Raw genomic sequence first — 21,328 nt, 5'->3', positions numbered from 1 at the left:
CTTGTACCCTTCCCCTCTGACTACATAGAATGGTATACAAACCTTTATATCAAACCATGAGGGGATGAAGATGATGGTTTGCATCAGAAAAAGAGCTTGTCATGCATATACACACCTGAAGCTGGAAAAGCATATTTTAAATATGCATTGATATTCTGACATCTCCTAACCTTGGCTTGATATTATGACATGTGCTAGGTGTGAGCTGGTGTAGGTGTAATTTACATCACTACCAGCATCCTTGAGGCGTCCTTCAAGCTTGAATGTTGTTATTCCAGTGTGTCCTTTATAATCCTAACTGAATATTTTTGTAACAGTTTCTTTAGAGAAATTAGTGCATTCAATTTGCATGCAGAGAAGCAAAAAAGCTCTACTATGTACTATGTCATCACCCCATATATTATTGGCTGGTCCATGCTGATTTTTTCACTATGGCAGGTAACACTGTATGAGCTTAAAAGCAGCTTAAGAAAGAATATTGAAGAGTGGTAGAAAGTTAGTGGCTGAGATTTTCCAGGATTACGTGTGGTCTAGGTACTTAGGGAGCCTATTGACAGGACATGTGCGGCTCACTGTGAAGGCCAATATATTGCCACCTTTGTATAACGCGGGATTGCATGACTACACAGATTTTTCCTGGAGCAATTTCAGACCTCAGACCTCATTTTTTTAAAACATTTTGTTTTTCCTTGACTTTATTTAATTTTCCATAACAAAAACATACTGAACATTCAATTGTTGCAGTATTACAGTTGAATATTTTTGTTCCGTTACATTAAACTCCAAATATAAACAAAACAATCATAACAAACTGAAAAGAACCCAAGCGTCCTGAGCCATATGTAAAATAGCACCATACCAATATCACAGAAACCCTCCATCTTCTCCAGACCCTTCATAGCTATTGTCTAAAAACCAGCCCCTCTTTCCTCACGTAACCAATTTCCTACAGCCAAATAAAGGCCCTCCTGACTATACCCTTGTAGCAGTTGCTACACTCTGTTCTCCCAGCATATTTTTGTATTCAGTCAGATCTTGGAACATTATGCAAGGTGCCCATGTATCCAGAATTGTTTTGTTTCTTTTATATAGATCTGCAGTCAGATCCTCCATTACCTTATGTCATTCACCCTACGTATCCACATGTCACATGTTTTTTCCACATAGAGAGAGGCAATACAAGCTTTGGCAACGTTTAACAAAAGTTTAACCACCAATTTGTCGTACGATTTCTGAGGCCAATCAATAAGGTGGAGAAGAAAAAAACCTGGGTCATTAGGGATTGGTCTCACTGACAGATCTTGGCAAATTTTCCTGATCCCCTGGCAGAATCCTGCAAGCCGTGGGCATGTTCAAAAGATATGCAGCATTGTGCCCCTGTCCCCCCCCCCACATCTCCAGCATATATCTGGTTCAGTGGGGAAAACCTCAGACTCATTTTTGAAAACACAACTTTGAGCGGTTTCTGCAGAGATAAGTTTAGTGTGCAGGGAAACAAAACAATAGATGTGTATGGAATGTTTGTAAAGGAATGGGGGGGGTCAACAACTACCAGTCTATAATTACCACAATCATCTTTCTCTAAAACAGTTATCACCAAGATATGCAACTGCTTTCTGTTAGCAGCTGAAGAACTTTATTTAGCACAAGTGTGCTATTGTTTTTGCTAAGATTTGTGATTTTCTGTTATCATAAATTATCGTGTTTTCATTATTAACTCTAAGACACCTTCAGACTTTAAAAGGCATCTTATCTACCCAGAAATAACAAAGAAAAAGGTGAAATAGTCACCATATGTCCAAAAACATCATCATAGTGGTGATGATGTTATGAGACTACATCCACATTAATGTTGCCTCCCATGTTGTCTCCCATTCTGCCAAATCTCAGCCCTGTGTATGCAACTGTTTTCCCCTGCAACCCTCATCTGATTGTATATGGTACGTCTCCCATCGTAGATTAATTTATTGCACTACCTTTAATCTCCTCATAGATTTATCTGTTCACTATCCCTTAGTTCCAGCTGAGTGCACATTGATATTTATTGCCCTACCAACTCCTCCCCTCCCCAGGTTCAACTTATATCCCAAATTCCTTATACTCTGATCAGTCCATCCATAATCAGGGCCCAAAGCACCTCTATTTAAACAACAACCAAGGTCACGTGCCCAAATCTCAAGTGCCCAAATTATAGGTACAATGGGAATTAATCCAGGGAATAGACACAGGAACTGGAACAAATTTGGAAATGCTATTTTACTCTGCCGCTCCCATCTCCTGCCTTTGGACTGATTTATCCATCTGGACTCCAACACATCCTCTGCTGCTACCATTCTGAACTGGTATTTCATCAAACCATCTCTTTGACTGAATCATCATCCCCCACTTCTGGAACTCAGCAAGTTTACAAGCCTCACTTGAACCCATATTACTGGACTGCTTCTCTTGGACTTCAGTTTGCCACATTGTTTATTGTACGCATATGGTTCCCAATTATCTGTAAAAATGTATTATTCACCCTGCAGTCTCTTTGTTGGCACTACTCCCTGCACTCCCCTGTCTGATAACTCATTGTCTCTCTGCTCCTCCCCTCTCCTTATTTCTCTGTCTGTGCTCCTGTACCTTTTCACTTTACTGATACTCTCTGATGACATCTCACCCAACCCTGGTCCCCCACACAGCCTCTACTTTCCATTCACTCTCAGTAAGACATTCCCTTCTCCTAACCTCATCCCCATTCACCCTACCCATAAGTCCTTACCCCCTCCCTCTGGCAGTCTATGGAATTCCAGATCTGTTGGCACACGAATTATCCTCCATACACAACTTTCTCCTTTCTAAATCTCTGAATTTTCTGGCTCTCACTGAAACTTGGCTTTCCTCCTCTGACTCTGCCTCTGCTGCTGCTCTCTCCTATGCAGGCCTGCACTTTACACATACCCCCAGACCTGGCAACAAAGTAGGGGGTGGTGTGGGTCTCCTTCTCTCACCTAACTGTACATACAGAGTTCTTTCTACCCCACCCTCTCCCATTTTCGCTTCATTTGAAGTCCACTCTGCCCGACTCTTTAGGCCCTTACCACTCATTGTTGCTGTTGTCTACTTCCCCCCTGGACCAGTATCACAATTTGTGGATAACTTTGCATCCTGGCTCCCACACATTCTTTCCCATGACCTGCCCACCCTCATCCTTGGTGATTTTAATATTGCAATGGATGAGCCCAACCTTCCCTCCTCAGCCAAACTGCTCTCCATTACCTCCTCATTTGGACTCACACAGCACATCAATGGCCCCACACACATAGCCGGACACACTTTAGACCTGTTATATTCTAAACTCTGCAACCTCGCCCTCCTTGACAACTCACCATTTCCCCTCTCTGATCATAACCTTATCACCTTCAACCTATCGAACTCTGAAGATGAAGCTGCCACCATGTTAAACCACTCTCTTTCCCTGGCTTTGGATAATGTTGCCCCCGCCCTGCCGACCCTGGCACAACAATCACACCCAACAGCTACAAAAGACTGTTCGTGCAGCCGAGCGCAAGTGGAGAAAATGGACTACAAAGCCAAGCTACAAAGCTTTAACACAGAGCTCACTGTCACCAAGCAAAATTATTTCTCCGCAGTCATTTCCTCTCAAGCCTCCAACCCACGCAACCTCCTCTCTACAATTGATTGCCTCCTAAACCCCACACCTCCTCCCCCCCACAACATCCTTCTCTGCCCAAGACATTGCCACCTACTTTAGAGATAAAATAGACAAAATCAGTTAATGTTTCTGCCCACCGAGCCACTCCAACCTCCAACACTCCTACACTCCCAACTGTAAATCATCATTGGCCTCCCTCAGCCCTATTACTGTGGACGAAGTCTTATCTCTTCTCTCATCTCCATCTGCTACATGTCCACTTGAACCTTTTCCCTCTGATCTACTCCGTGCCCATTCCTCCACCCTGGCCCCTGCCCTAACCCAACTATTCAACCTCTCCCTTTCTACTGGTAAATACCCCTCAGCTTTTAAACATGCCATAATTCTCCGTATCCTAAAGAAACCCTCACTGGACCCCTCCCTACCCTCTATCTACTGTCCTATCTCCCTTCCCCCATAGGTCTCCAAACTTATTGAGCGCCTTGTCTACAAAAGACTCACCCATTACCTGAGCACCAACTCTCTCCTTGACCCCCTCCAGTCTGGTTTGAGAGCTGCCCACTCCACTGAAACATCCCTTACTAAAGTGGTCAATGACCTCATCAGAGCTAAGTCTCAAGGAAACTTTTCCCTGTTCTTTCTCCTCGATCTTTCCTCTGCTTTTGACACTGTTGATCGCCCCATTCTAATACAAATCATGGTCTCGATTGGTATCAGTGACACTGCTCTCTCTTGGTTTGCTTCATCTGTCTGACCGCTTCTTTCAACTTTCTTTCAATGGTAACTCCTCCTCGCTCACTCTCCCTCAGTCCTGGATAAGGTCTCATGCTGCCTGTCAGCCATCTCATCATGGATGTCTGACCGATTCCTGAAACTCCTGAAACAGAACTCAACATTATCCTCCCCCAAATTCCACATCTCCCCCACATATATCTAACTGTTATAATACTGGTATTTGGCCCTCCACTCAGGCACGTTGTCTTGGTGTCACCTTTGACTCTGCCCTCTCATTCACCCCCCATATTCAGAACATTTCCCGGTCTGGTCACTTTCACCTACGCAACATTTGCAAAATCGGCCCCTACCTGTCCCCTGAGACCACCAAACTCCTTGTACATGCTCTTATCATCTCCCGTCTTGACTACTGTAACCTCCTCCTCTCTGGTATTCCACTAACCCGACTCTCTCCTCTACAATCTAATATGAATGCTGCAGCCAGACTCATCCATCCTTCCCTCCGCTCCTCTTCCGCTGCATCTCTTTGTAGTTCTCTCCATTGGCTTCCATTTCACCTTAGAATCAAATTAATGCTCCTGTGCTTTGCCTTCAAATCCCTCCACAGTTATTGTCCCACTTACATTTCTGACTTGGTAAAAAATACTCCCCCTGCCGCTCTCTCCGCTCCTCCACTGACTAATGACTTCCTCACTCATAACCTCATCACACGCACGGATACAAGACGTCTCTAGAGCTGCCCCAACTCTCTGGAATGGTGTTCCTCGTCCTATTCGGATTGCTACTACTTATTTAAAAGAGAACTCAAAACCCATTTTTTTCAAACTTGCCTACCCATATTCTTCTGTCTTTTGAAACCATCACTACTTCCCACCACTACATATCCCCCTCCTAGTGTGTGTAAATTCCCCCACCTACTAGATTGTAAGCTCTTCAGGACAGGGTCCTCTCCTCCTGTATCACTGTCTGTATTAGTCTGTCATTTGCAACCCCTATTTAATGTACAGCACTGGGTAATATGTTGGCGCTATATAAATCCTGTTTAATAATAATAACAATAATAATAAAGTGCCTTGTAGTCTTCTCTATTTCCATCCAACATTCATAGGTACACCTCAGTGGAACACTAAAATATCAGCAATAAAGTATCACCTCGGAGCCCTAATGCAGAGTTCTAATGCACCAGGTATGGAATGTGTATTCTGGCTGGATTCTACACAGATGGGGTGAAGTATTCATGAGTATATTGATGCTATTGACCATTGTATCCAGCTAATATACAACCTCCATCATCATCCCCTATACATAACACCAGTTGAAAGAATGAATACATTACTTAGATGTGACCAAATACATTCAACTAATGGCCTATTGGACAAATGTTTAGGATGGAATAAACTAGGTAAAAGGAAAATACTGATTTGTTGCTATGGGTTACAATGCGGAATAGGACCAGGATTGAATATTTGTTAGTGTAAGAGAATCCTACAGCAGGTATCTAACGTTTCATCTGTAGATGATGTACGATTAAAAATTATAATACTCTGATGGCATTGCATCTACATAAGGAGAGATGTATGCAGATTATCACAAGAGATGTGAGATTGATAATTATACCATACAAGAAACAGAACAGTTATATAATCTGTCCCATTTACCTGGTAGGTGATGTACTGCAAGTTATTAATAGCAAATCCCAGGTGAATGAATAGAAATTTGTAATAAATCTCCTCTTTCACTAGAAGAAACACATGAGTCACAAGCCAGATTCATTCTGATAAGGGGAGTTCTATTGGTCCAAATAAAGACAGATATAATACTGTAATGGAGTGCAACCATTTCCAAGTAGACAAAAAAAAAAAGATGTGTATTTATGCAATAATATTCTATGACTCAATTTACATATTAGTCAGCAGTAATAACTAGCACATTTGTCAGGAGAAACCCTTATTTTTCACATACACATATTAAACATATCACAGGAAGGACTGAATGGCCTCAGGTAGTCTTCCTATGCTCTGGATGGGAATAGAAGAACAAATAGATGGATTGAAGAAATGTTGCGGTAAAACAGAGGGTTCAAAAAATGAAACCAGCTGCTGGGAAACAGCTTATCTGAATCGCATTAAATCTATTCAGCTCATTCAGTCCCAGAACACAGATTTCTCCCTAATCATCTGCCTCATATATGCGGTCTATATCTCTAACCAAAGAAGATGTCACCACAATTGAATCCATTGACTCAGATTTACTAAAGGAATACAGGCTGTTCACTAAGAAAAGTGAAGCATTTCTATGCCAAGGAATCTCGCGCATGCGTCACCTGATCTCACGCATGGGTTGGGTGACGTAGAAAGAAGAACCATGAAGAAGAAGCGAAGATGGCGACGCCCGGAGCACCGGCATGAAGACAGATGTAGGGACGATGCAGGACGCGATGGAAGAGACTTCTCGACCAATCGACTGTGCTACGGGATTAAAGGTAAGTAAATTTTTTTTGTTTTGGGGCACTTTTAAGTTTAATTCCTCTTAAAGGGTAAGGAGTGAGAGATAGATAAAGGGACAGAGGAGATGAGGTTGAGAGAGTGTTGGGGGTAAGACAAAAGATAAAGAGTAAAATTAAGAGAAAAAGGGGAAAAAGGATACAGAAGAGGGAAAAAAGAAAGAAGTAGCCAGCAATATGGAGATTGAAGGAGGAAGAAAACAAATAAGACCTTTTAGAAAAATCCTCAGCCTACCATTCAGGATCCACACTATCTGTCTACCTCACTGGCTCCCCATCCCTATCAGATGAAGAACAGGTAGTTCTTCAACTGTTTCTATACCAAGGATTCAAGCTATATGGGCTGGTTGTCATCAAAAATACTAATTCAGGACCAATGACAGCATGGTTTAGCAGCTGCAGAGGGAAGTGAGGTTTGAAGTGCTGGGATGCCTTCGCTTTACCATAACTCAACAAAACAATTCTTCAATTTCTCTAAAAGTGAAATTCTTCCTTTAACCCCTCTTAAGCAGAGAGCTTGGATTTTCACCACACTTTTTTAAAATAGTGAAGGATTACATCACGTACTTGGGAATATGAACAGGAATATTACCAATTTAAAAATGTACTTAGTGTAAAAGAAAATGTACCTGTGGCTATTCAGATTGGAGGTCTAATCATCATATCACCAGAAAACAAAAAAACTGAGTGTGAGGCAACAGAAAAGTTACCTGGAGAAATGAAGGGAAGAACTTTGTTCTGTATGGGCTAAGGCTACTTGTGATGTGAGATGCAGTAAAGTTTCTGTGGGCATACAGGAAGAGCACATTAACATATAGTATGTAGTTTGAACAAGCCATGTTACTGGCAATGTACTGATTTACATATTGTCAAACATGCCTTACCTCGGCCAATATAGAATTAGCGGACTCAAGAACTGCACGCAGTCTAATTTTGCCAGCAGAGATGGCATAAGTATTGTGGAGAAGCGATCACCTCATGATCATTAAACCCTAGGCAACGGCCTAGGTGGTATAGTTGCAAATCAAGCCCTGGGATAGGAAAGATTTGGAGTACATTCTATTTTCTAGATTTGTTTATTATTCCCTAAAACTGGTGGTGTGTTTTCCGCTTGGTATAGGTAAAGTACTTAACATCTTTGGAGCTGTAATTTCTGAGATTGCTGAGACAAGCCTTGAATATCAGAAACATGTTGTCACTCTTGACCTGGCTAAAACTTTTGAAAATGCCACTATGATTATAGGCATTTTTGGCATTCCAGGGCTATTTATTGATTAGCTAAAAATGTTATACAGGTAGGCTGAAAGCCTTTCTCTTATCGGTTGATGGCAAGGCTGCATTTTTGGGGTTGAAGTAGGGGTGAGGTAAGGTCACCCTTTATGTCTGCTTTAGTGAATTTTTTGCTTTCACAATAGATCTCATTCTGAGATCCTAACAGGAGTGTGGTTACAGGGGGTGCCAATCTGCCACAGCCTTCCTCTGACTGTGGTCACTTATGCTAATGATTTAACTGTCGTGATATCAACTCCTAGTGAGGCATAAATGTTATATGCAGCTATAAGATGTTACTCCAAAATTATGGGGAAAGAGTGAAGCTCTCTGGGCCTTACAAGGCGATTCTGGTTATTTTAGCACAGTTCACACTATTATTTACTCAAATGAAGATCTCAGTGATTGATTTTGGTAGGGAAGGCAAGGCTAGATTGAATTGGATTAAAAAAAATGGAAGAGCTAAATACAACAGTTGAGTTTTTTGGTAGGAGGTGTGACCTACCTTCTTGGAGGTGGGGGGGGTGGACCCATTGTTAACTGTCAGCTTCAACTAGCGTGTGAAGGAGTCCTCCTCTCCCCCTCACGCTGCAGGCGCGTGTACTTATTGCGGGCGTACGCACCTGCAGCGTGTCATCTCATAACGGAAGTCTAATTGAATTCCACATATAAACATTGCAGCCACTCCCAATTATCCTTTTGCTAGCACCAGACCATGCAGCAACGCTATATCCCTCTTCAATCACAGTTTGCTGGTAAGCAAGACTTTTCAATTCAATTGTAACCCTTACATTTTTTATTTTTTTTCTACCTAATTGTATTTATGTGGATCCTTAACCTCCACAAACCCTATAAAATACAATATGTCAATATATAATCCATAATAATTTTCTTCCTATTTTCTCACATGACTTATTGACTACAAACCTCCCTTTTCTTACTCTCTAGGTATCCAACTCTTATGCACATAACTACTACCTATAAGAGCATGGGACCACTGGATGAATACCTATATTCACCCTCATATCTCATCATATGATACCAAACAATTATGTTATTTTATATTAATCCTACTCGGTAAGCTATTGTACCCTTCTTTCCTAAATGATTAATATCTTCATTATATATTAACCCCTCTATCCTGACTCCCTTCTTAGTTATATGCATACATATCTCTATATATCCTCAATTACCCTTGGACAATATTATAATTTAATTATAAATATATATATAATTATAATTGTAATTCAAATATATTAAAATTCAATTTTTACAATTCAATTATACTAAGCCATATATTGTTAATTATAATGTTGCAGTTTATCAGCACTACCTTAGGAACTACCTGTCCTGAATACATTATTTAGACCCGACCTTCCTACTAGCTGTAGGTATGATCGATGCTACTAGCTTATACTTCTGTCACTTCTTACTAAAATTGAGAAGGACTAAATACCAGACATATATGGACCCCCTCTTTATTATATTTAAAAATTGGAACAGTAATTTGCAATATTATTAATATTATTACACAGTATTTATATAGCGCCATCATATTACGCAGCGCTGTACAAAGTCCATAGTCGTGTCACTAACTGTCCCTCAAAGGAGCTCACAATCTAATGTCCCTACCATAGTCATATGTGATTAATGTAGTCTAAGGTCAATGGTTAGGGAGAAGCCAATTAACCTAACTGCATGTTTTTGGGATGTGGGAGGAAACCGGAGTACCCGGAGGAAACCCACGCAGACACGGGGAGAACCTGCAAACTCCATGCAGATAATGTCCTGGCTGGGGATCAAACCTGGGACCTAGCGCTGCAAAGGCCGGAGTGCTAACCTGAGCCACCGTGCTATAACCATCATTGCCTATGATAATTTACTCTGTATAGTTATTTGTGATATATAATTGTTATTTATATATAACTTTTCTGTATACACAGACCACAAATCGTATAAAGTCATATACCCCTGAGGAAGCCTAATCTGGGCGAAACGCGTCAGGGACTTATACGGAAAATACGGTCTTATTACTTTTTCTTGTTTCCCATACATATTTTTTGCTGTTTAATGTCCACGCTAGCAATATTATGTCTAGTGAACTACCCAATTTCTGTGATCTAGAACAGAACTAGGCAAGACAAACATAAATGTTTTGTTAGCTTGAATCAATGTTCCTACTTCTGTGATTCTTTTTCAACAGAACTAGGCAAGAGAAATATAACATACTCTATACGTTCTAACAAAAATATGTCTGTGAACTATGTATTTGTATGACTTTGTTATATATAAAGGTAATATGTATTAATACATTCATGGTTTGACACAATACTTTTGAGCCTCGAACCTCTTTCTTTGTTCTCTCTCTGTGCTCCCTATTATTCTTTGAATTGTATTTACCAAAGAGGGAGGCCCAGCTGTACACACCTTAAATCCCCAAGGGACAACAGGAAACACCCCCCCCCCCCCCCCATTCCTTTCCGGACCAGCAGATATTCATACCATTGAAGATATTAGTGTGATGTGAGCTCAGCAACTATGTGACCCTAAAATTACGGCAAAATGACAGCAACTTTGTAATTAGAGATGTCACCTGTTACACACAAACCAATATTGGTGGATCGCCTTCTCAGATGCCGCAATGTCCACATATTTGTGGTTATTGTGTCGGTCTGTCCTCTCCCTAACTCTCCTCATCCATCTGGCTTGTGGCAAAAATTTTGATTTGATTATTACTTCCCAACTTGGAAGTGTGCCCACCATCCCTGACCAGACACAGACAACATGGAAGTGTGCCCACCATCCCTGATGAGACAGAGATGACATGTAGGGGTGCCCACCATCCCTGACGAGACAGAGATGACATTAAGGGGTGCCTACCATCCCTAGGGGTGCCCACCATCCCTGACCAGACACAGTTGACATGAAGGGGTGCCCACCATCCCTGACCAGACACAGACAAAATGAAATGTTGCAGCTGCACAGCTCCACAAAGAATAGGCAAGATAATATATATGTCAAACTGAAGGCACATTTGTTTTATGGTTGATGCATTGATAAATGTTTGAAGCACAAGGTAATATGCTGACTGTAAACTGATCTGCCATTAGATGAGATATGGTGTGGAATCACAGTAAATCCCACCCGACTCTGAAACACCCAACGATTCTAATTCACAGGACATCCAATACTTGATACCTGCATAAAATGAGCCGGCAGACAAACAGCAGTAACACCAAGTAACCAATCAAATAAGAACAAGATCTCTGAAAGCAGCCATCTGAGCACTGACACTCTGGACCTGCTCAGTTAGCGTGTGCTTTAAACAAAAGAGATGTCCCCCCGAAATACCTTCAAAGAGTGTACAATTATCTTTTGTCAATCACACTCACAGGACAAAGCCCAGAATTTCCATGTTTGTAGAATTGCCAGAGAAAATCATTATTCCTGCACTTGGTTTCTGACCTGCAACATAAAATAGGTGCTCAGCATGATCAGCCAGTGTGCAAACAACAACATATTGTGGCCTTAACCATACAATTGTGTCACCATACTGTTTACCGTCAGCCTTCATCTTGTACAAAGACAAATCAGTGAAAACCAGAATGATTCCTACGTCATTCGTAGCTGGCACACCACACTGCACTGACAACAGCACTGACAGCCCTGAATGAACACAAATCATTCTTTCTTATATACTCTCTGAAGATTGAATGTCAGCTGCAAGACAAGGCCCTGACTCAGCGCATGCAAAAATTAAACTCTTTATTCTGAGAGAAAAGTATAGGGGGTCTGTATATCTATATATAAAAAAAATTGGATGTATGTGTGTGTGTATGTAAGTTCCACCATCACTCGAAAACACATGGAGACATTTCAACTAAACTTGCCTTACATATGACTGCAACTCATGTGAGTGCACCAGTCATCTTTGTACAGCGTTGTGCTATGTCAGAGCTATATTTGTATGTATATATTGTGAGGGGTTATGCTCAAGATCTCCTTTGCTGGGGTCAAAGGACACTTGTCTGGTTCATCCAACTCAGATCACACACTGAGGTAAAGGTGTTAAGCTGACTTGTAGTCAGGTTTATTTAAAGGTTGCAGATAACATAACAAAAATAGCAAAAAAAATCCTCGCCTGTACGGCACTTACTATACATCCGCTGTTCTATCAGCTGGAGGGCTTCTCCCTGTCAGCTCCAAACAAAGCTTTCAGCAACCTTGTACTCAGGTATGAGTTCATTCACACAGTCCAACTTCCTGTGTCCCCAGGCAGACCGCCTGACTGAGTTCCTGGCTTTGTTATAACCCCACCCTTAGTGCTGCTTCATTACTTACCTCGCAGGTGAGTTTTCCACCTGCTACTTCACATAGGAGAGGAATCTTGGGCAAATATACCTCCCTTCTACCACCAATCCTGCATTGGTGTCACAGTATGTATGTGTATGTCATCACTGGGAATCGCATCTACACATTTCAACCAATCTTGCTATACATATGACTCAGACTCATGTGAGTGCACTGCTGATCTTTGTACGGCACTGTGGTATATGTCAGAGGTATATTTGCATGTATGTATGTGTGTGTGTGTGTATGTATTGCTCAGTGACAGTGTGGCTTTTGCTTTTATTTTTACATACTTTTTTTTTAACAAATTTCTGGCCTGTATTATTGCCTTCGAGAAAACGTAAGGCAATTGGCCAAATGCAATCACCGTAGACAAGAAAATCCTGAGGACAGGAATGGAAGACTTGCCATACTGCGCAAGAGAGCTACTACATCTAGAGCTTCAGAGACAGTACAAAAGCATGGGGCTCGACTACAGGAAATGAGAGAAAGAGCTACCGTGTTTCCCCGAAAATAAGACCTACCCATAAAATAAGCCCTAGCAGGATTTCTAAGCATTTACACAATAAAAGCCCTACCCCAAAAATAAGACCTAGTGATGGGCGTGGCTATGCAGCGTATCTGCACAACCCATGCATTTCGGCGCAGAGTGTTAAAGAAGATGGGCAGCCCTTCTCATCTGCCCCATCGTGACAGCTGCTATCCTGGGGGTGACCTGAGAGGTACTGGCAGCCCCACCAACAAGGTTGGCTCCCCCTGTCAGGTCCCGGCCATCCTGTGCGTCTTGCAAGCTGAGGCTTTGGGGGGAGACATAGAGACGGGAGGTCTCCACATTGAAAGTCCCCTCAGTGATGTAAGGAGCAAGACGCTCCGCTTTAGGTACACTTTACTCAGCACTGTGACCCTCTCTCTCCCCCAGGACCAGCAACAGTCTGTGGGCCTCTCTCACCCCCCACAAACACCAATAAAGCTGCTGCTCCCCAGCACCGACCAGACAACCTAACTATATTTGAATAAACGTAGATTGTTGTACTTAAATAAAATAGGACATCCCCTGAAAATAAGCCCTAGGGTGTCTTCTTGAGGAAAAAATTATATAAGACTCTGTCTTATTTTCAGGGAAACACGGTACTACATCTAGAGCTCCAGACACAGAACAACAGCGTGAGACCTAACTACAGGATAACAGAGATAGAGCTACTACATCTAGAGCTTCAGAGACAGTACAACAGCGTGAGACCCGACTACAGGATAAGAGAGATAGAGCTACTACATCTAGAGCTTCAGAGACAGTACAACAGCGTGAGGATCTAGAGCTTCAGAGACAGTACAACAGCGTGAGGTCCGAGTAGAGGAAATGAGTGAAAGAGCTACTACATCTAGAGCTTCAGAAACAGTACAACAGCATGAGGCACGACTACAGGATAAGAGAGATAGAGCTATTACATCCAGAGCTTCAAAAACAGTACAACATTAGGAGTATATGTTCATCCGGACCAGGTGGGCTTTCTGCAACACAGACAGGCCCCGGATCAAACACGACGGGCAATAGATCTCATCTCAGTGGTTAACTCCAGCTGGGATGGTGGCCCCTCCCGCAAGGCTATGTTGCTTTCCCTTGACCTTCAAAAGGCTTTTGACAGTATATCATGGAAATACCTGTTTCAGGTTCTTGAGAGGATGGATTTTGGGGCCCACTTCATTAATTTGCTGTTGGCATTGTATGATTCTCCTGAAGCACGGATATCGTTAGGGGGATTTTTCTCCACAGCCATTTCAATCAAAAGGGGGACCAGACAGGGATGTCCGCTCTCCCTATTACTGTTTGCCCTAGCTATTGAACCTCTGGCTATTGCTATGCGTATGGATCCCAATATTCAAGGGATAAGTTGTGGTCAGGTAGAACATAAATGTGCCCTCTTCGCTGACGATATACTGATGTTTATTACCTCACCAACTACCACTCTACCCAATTTACTGAAACTATTGGATGACTTTTCTTTGTGTTCTGGTTTAACGGTGAACAAATCTAAGTCCCAAGCCATCAATATTAACATCCCTTTGGGAATATTAGAGGGTGTGCGTAAGAGGTTTGACTTTAGTTGGCAAGAGGAGTCCATTCAGTATCTTGGTATACGGCTGACTCCTAAGTACAATAGCCTTTATAAGGCTAATTACACAGGTTTGATTAAAAAAATTCATGCAGACCTGTGTAGGTGGGCTCATGCCCCTCCTTCTTGGCTAGGCCGAATAGCGGCGGTCAAAATGAATGTACTCCCTAGACTACTCTATCTGTTTCGCACGCTCCCGCTTCAGGTCCCTGTGAAAGAGTTAGACTTTTTACAAGCCAAAATAATGCATTTTATCTGGGCTGGTAAGAAGGCCAGAATACGCAAGAACACTCTTTTTGCACCAAAACGAAAGGGGGTCTGGGGGTCCCATATTTAAAGTATTATTATGTAGCGGCACAGATAGCACAAACCTCGTTGAGCACTTTACATGGAGCTCGTCCCCAGTGGGTGGACATAGAAAATCAAGATAAATTCTCAGGATCAATAGAATCCCTTATGTGGCGTAAAAAAAATGGACGGGGGACAGTGTTAGGTCCGGCATTGTCCCATTCCCTGCAGGTTTGGGACAAATTCAAACATTGTCAGCAACTTACCTCATCCCATAAACCCCTAACTCCATTATGGAATAACCTGGACTTTCCACCGGGTTTGAGTTTAACTAATTTCCATTGGTGGATCTCCAAAGGTTTCAGGAGGGTGAAGGATTGATGTTAGAGCAGTGTTCTCCTGGGAACATCTAGTCAGCAGTTTTGAAATTCCTCTTACGGAACATTTTCGCTATAGACAACTGTCTTCATATATTACCACACTAATTAAAAGGGCCCCGAGACCTATGCGTTCTTCGGTATTTGAAAGTACATGTCTCTCCCTAGCTTCAACTAAAGGGCAAATCTCAGTGATCTACTCAGCCTTAGTAGCCCCTACTGACAAATTGCAGTACATGCGAGATTGGGAATCTGAATTGGCTATTACATGGGATTTGGAAGAATGGTGGGACAGGGTGGATTCCCTCTCCAGGATTTCCCTAAACTCTACACTGATAGAAGCTAATTATAAGGTAGTCCTTAGGTGGTATCTTACTCCAGACAGACTAGCGAAAATGTTCCCTTCAACTTCTCCTTCCTGCTTTCGGGGCTGTGATGCTAGAGGTACAATGTTACACATTTGGTGGTCATGTCCCGTAGCCAGGGGATTCGATCTGATATCTACTGTTCTTCATCAACCGATTGGTAGTACTGTCGAAGCGGCAATGTTTGGCAAGCTTGATGTGTCCCTCTCAGGTCCCTCAAGAAAATTGATTGGAATGATTTTATTGGCGGGCAGAATTTCTCTGGCCAGGGCGTGGAAGTCCCCCTCGATATCCTTGGACCCTATACACACTAAATTGAACTGGATTATGGTCAATGACAGATTGACCCACACCTTAAAGAATTCGCTGGATAAATTTGAAGATATATGGGAACCTTGGATTGAATTTAACAATATGTAACGCACATTACAACCTTAGGGTGAGCTATGACACCCTAAGGTTATCGGCTCGAACAACTTCCTCTTCCCCCTCCTCCCTTCCCACTAGTCTCAGTGTTTTTTGTCTTCTGTTTGTTTTGTCTTGTGTTTGTTTTGTTTTATAAAGGGGATGTAGGCTTGGTTTATTCTACTGTTTAAAAATTCGCTGTATATTGGGTTTTATTTTTGGATATAATAAGGCTACGGCGATTTTGTTTTTCTGTGGCTCAGACATTATCTGCTTCAATTTTCGAAGTTTGTATGTATACACTTGTACATTGTCGTCCCTTGTTTAGATAATTTTGTTCATACCTGCTATTTTATGTTGACTTAATTGTATTTACACTTGCAAAACTCAATAAAAATATTGAAACACAAAAACAGTACAACAGCGTGAGACCCCCTATAGAGGAAATGAGTGAAAGAGCCACTACGTTTAGAGCCTCAGAAACAGTATAACAGCGTAAGGCATGACTACAGGATAAGAGGGATAGAGGTACTAGATCTAGAGCTTCAGAAACAGTACAACAGCGTGAGACCCGAGTACAGGAAATGAGAGAAAGAGCTACTATATCTAGAGCTTCAGAGACAGTACAACAGCGTGAGAACTGAATACAGGATAACAGAGATAGAGCTACTACATTCAGAGCTTCAGAGACAGTACAACAATGTGAGGTACAACTACAGGATAGGAGAGATAGAGCTACTATATCTAGAGCTTCTGAGACAGTACAACAATGTGAGACCTGACTACAGGATAACAGAGTTAGAGCTACTACATCTAGAGCTTGGGAGACAGTACCACAGCGTGAGACTCCAGTACAGGAAATGAGAGAAAAAGAGTTACTACATCTAGAGCTTCAGAAACAGTACAACAGCGTGAGACCTGACTACACGAAATGAGAGAAAAAGTCAGACGATCTTTCATTCCATGGCCCACAAGAAAGCTCTCGAGGCCCTTCACGTCACTCTGGGAGATCTGGGATGAAATGACATTCCGATTGGAGGAGCTCTGGTACACCTCTGTGGAGACTTTCATCGAATTTTGCCTGTCATCCTAAAGTCAACAGCGGCTGATGAGATCCATGCATGTTAAAAACATTCATCTTTGTGGGGACATGTGCAACAGATAACTTCAAAGCAAAACAAGAGAGTACATCTGGGGGATGAAAATGCTCTAATTTTCTCTAAAAATCGGAGAAGGTAGGTTACCTGTTGAGTCTTCTGGCAAGATAAAATTGACATCCGATTTCTGTAATCTGGTGCAATCCTATGCAGAGCTAATAGATGCAGTCTATCCAGAAGTTTTACAAAACTATCACAATTTTAACTGGTTGCAAGAGAGGGCCATTCTTGCTGCTAAAAATAAAGATGTCCACAAAATAACCAATTAAATACGTGTCATGTTACCAAGTGTAGTCACTGAATACAAGTCTATCGATAACGTAGTAGATGCCAATGAAGTCATCAATTTCCCAACAGAATACCTAAACTCACTTGATCCGGCTGGATTACCACCACATCTTCTTTTACTTAAAGTTGGCTCTCCAATTATTTTACTACGCAACCTCGACCCATCAAAACTTTGCAATGGCACAAGGCTTTGTGTTAAGAAGCTGATGGCCAATGTATTTGAGGCCACTATCTTAACACGAAAGGGTAAAACAGTTTTTATCCCACGGATACCACTGATTTCCACGTATCTCCCTTTTCTATTTAAGAGATTACAAATTCCAGTGAGACTTGCGTTCTCTATCACAATCAAAAAGTCACAGGGGCAGACTGTTACGTACTGCGGATTGGATTTGAGATTGGATTTGAAGGGTGAGTTCGCCCAAGAATTTATTTATCCTTGCTCCTGGAGGTGAAACTAAAAATGTTGTTTATAATCAAGTTTTGTGTTAAAGTAATATTATAGTCAATTTGTCAAAAACTTACATTATAATTTGTACAGTGTACTTATACTTTTAAAACCTGTAAAAAAAAAACATTTCTTTGATTTAACACTATAGCTTTATTTTATTCCTTTTACTGTATAGGATTTAAATAAATACCCGGGCACCGCCGGATGATCAGCTAGTAGCATATAAAATATACTCTACATCTATGAAGAATAGTTACTGCTTTGTTTGATTGTTTTCAGAGAGCAGCACCTGCACCAGAAACAGTCAGCGAGATGGCCATGAAAGCTGGGCACAGGATGGCCATGAAGCTGATAACAGACCCTTGTGGTTAATACCAGCTTGAACAAGAATCCGAGATGGTGGACAGTCACTTCTGTGCCAAAAGTGCTAGACACGTGGTTTATCCACCCCATTACCGGTTTGTGAATTTGTATGCTTATATGGACTTCCAGGTATACATTATTGGATATTCTGCTTAATGACAATTAGGTAATGGCTTAAACCCTCCTATACAGGAGTGATTGTGAATGCCTATAAAGATTGATGCATTTCCTGGTTTTAGTTAGAATCTCTTTGCTTTAACTGCTAAGGATTTGATTTTCTCTGTTGCAACAATAAATCTTCTTAATTAGGATCTACTGTCTCACCTCTGATGGTCCGTTTGGAGACCCCCTAAAAGAACCGGACAATTTGAATACTTTATTTAGGTAGAAACAATACTTTTTGTTTGGATTCAGGGGTTTATATACCTGTGTACTTTTTCCACTCACCATACGACCTTCATAGAGGTCAGCAGATTCATCGCCTTATTTCAGGCACAGCATCCTCTGTCAGGTTTCACAAGCATGACGAGTAATCTGTGATCAGTAACAGCTATAAAAATCAATAGAACCGTTCCACAAAAAAAAAAAAATAATGACAATGGCCAGAGGACAACTCTAGGGTATGGACTGCATGCTTTGCAAAATCTGGAGAAGATCTGGAAGATCTTTTTTACTTTGATCAAAGTTTTATGGCCACTAGCCCATTAATGGGGTGGGCGGGAGCACACTAGGCCGAACCCGCCCTAATGGCTCCACCCACCAGGGAACGCCCCTTGAAGTGAAATGCGATTTACCTTCAGGAATCAACGCCAGCCACGGTAAAAAGGGGAGCAACTGCAAGGGGGCAGCACCGGAGCTCCAGCAGTTCCTAACGCCCCCTGGCAACCCGCAGCTCCGAAGACGCAGGTTGCCAGCCAGCATTAGGCCGGATCGGCCAGGGGGCGTTAGACTGGAACAAAACTACCGGCTAGGCCCTATCTGGCCTAAAGGCCGGAGTTTGCCGACCCCCTGATGAAGCACTTCCTCTCTCAGGTGGAGCTGGATATTTCTGGTTCCCCTGACTATGCCACTCCAGTGTTCTCCCCAGCCCCTTTTAGCTGGGCGCACCACCCGGCACTTTTCAGTAACCACCCGGCTGTTTTTACGTGGCTACTCAAGAGTTGTGTCACAATACAAGGGATGCCACCCGCCTACAATTTCTTCCCACCCAGCGTCAAAAAATTCCTGGGTTGAGCACTGCACTTACTCAGGTCTGGCTCAATACACCAATGGAATGAGTTCAAACAAAAAGGAGTTTATTTACGAGGTGAACAACATAATAATAATCAAAATAATAATAAAGAATCAAAAAAACGTGAATGGAGCGCTCATGAGTCAAACAGTTCTCTTTGGAAAGAGCAAGGGGGGGGGGGGATAAATCCAGTTCTGACGTGAACATATAACGATTCCTCAGGGATTTCCCAACAATGCAATGAGTCAATGTAAGGATAAGGGCAAAGAGAAAAAAAAGAATCAAAGCCACCAGCAGGCAAACAGCTAACAAGATTGAGTCCCAAGGCAGGAATAGGTTATATCTGACAGTTCCTATAAGCCAGCAGGAATTTGATGAATACAGAAGACTGCTGTTAGCAGATGAGAAAAGATTCTTCATACAACAGGCAGTACTTATCTGAAGGGCCACAGCCACCTGTTCTACTACTAAAGGATTGCTCAGTCTCACAGCACTATTCTCATTGCTTCTGCCACCTGAATCAATAGCTTCCCTATTGCTGCTCTCTCAATGTGCCCAGGCTGGGCTGCTTCTCCACTGGAGAGTCTCTCCCCTCTCTCTTTTCTCCCTGAGAAACTTCCTGTCCTCCCAACAAAACGTTCCCCAGACTCCTCTTTCCATGCAACAGGTTCCTCCTCTCTTTTGTTCACTCCCAATGCTGCCATCTAGTGGTGGTTTAGGCACAGTGTCTTCATACAATATAATACCATTGCTAACAGCATTAACCTTAAAGTCTTTACAGGACATAAACACATCTGCTCCCTTACAGAACTACCGGTACAATCAGGACAGCATAGCATACAGATTTAAGTGGTCAGGTACTCATGCAATGTATGTAAGACTAGAACAGGTACAAAGCGTTGTGGTCAGGTTTATGTGACAAAGCCATGGAATACTCCTAATCGTCATCCTTTGTATACTTTGCTGTGTTACAAACTTTTACCAATTGGACTATACTTCCTAATGCTTCATCGTGTCCATTGGGGTGTACTTTGAATATTCCTGAGCCCTGCACTCTGTAAAGAGCAACAATAGAGAATAGCACAGATTGCAGCAGTCAAACTTACGTACAGTAAGACAGGCTTGGAGCGTAATGACTTTAGCAAAGTAGTAGAAGGCCTGCATGACTGAGGGATACAGGATGCAGGCAGTGAGAGGGTTAATAGAAAATCCCGGGAAGTTAGCATGAGGAAGTAGGAGGTGAAGGTGACTAAAAGGTGGCTGGAGAATAAAGGGGTTAAAAGGACAGGGATTCGAGAAGGAGGGATCATTTTAGTGATGAGGCAAAATGTTAAATGTTATTTAAATTTGGTTAGGTTGTTGATTTATTATGCCAAATTTGGTTTGTTATTGGTGTTTTGTTATTTATTTTATTTAATTGGGTAATTTATGAGTGTAATAAAAGGCCTACAGGCCATTTAAGCAAAATCTGGTGTGATGTAATTTTGTTGATGGGGAACTGACTGTGGTTCTTGGTTTGTCCTCAGTTCATGTTATCCATTTATTTTTCAATGTACAAATCCATGTATATTATTGAACGGCCTTTTAAATCAACATACTAAATGCAAAATAGCTTCATATGGGTGTAAACTAGGAACTGTTTTGGTGGCACATCTGAATGAAACTAACAACTGTATTAATAAACATTGCAAGCTGTTTAAAACATGAAAACTCATGCCACGTAATGCAGCTACTGGGAGTGGTAGAAGCATGGAAATACCCCTTCTCTCCATCCTGCCCC

General features: G+C 41.9%; 1 protein-coding gene across 4 annotated transcripts in view; it reads right to left on the bottom strand.

Annotated features, from left to right (window-relative positions):
• The window catches only part of LOC140341089 (opioid-binding protein/cell adhesion molecule homolog), a 224,381-nt gene that overhangs the window by 21,518 nt on the left and 181,535 nt on the right, over positions 1 to 21,328 (bottom strand). The window contains exon 1 of one of the 4 annotated variants that reach the window (XM_072426630.1): positions 6,714 to 6,866. The exons of the other annotated variants lie outside the window; for them this stretch is intronic. Within the exon in view, the coding sequence (XP_072282731.1) occupies positions 6,714 to 6,796 (83 nt within the window). The 5' untranslated portion in view covers positions 6,797 to 6,866. Of the gene's footprint in view, positions 1 to 6,713; positions 6,867 to 21,328 lie in introns of those variants that run through there. 4 annotated transcript variants of the gene reach the window in all.

The sequence above is a fragment of the Pyxicephalus adspersus genome, chromosome 11 (assembly GCF_032062135.1).
Source record: "Pyxicephalus adspersus chromosome 11, UCB_Pads_2.0, whole genome shotgun sequence".
Taxonomy (NCBI): Eukaryota; Metazoa; Chordata; class Amphibia; order Anura; family Pyxicephalidae; genus Pyxicephalus; species Pyxicephalus adspersus.
This window is presented reverse-complemented; position numbering and strand designations above follow the sequence as displayed.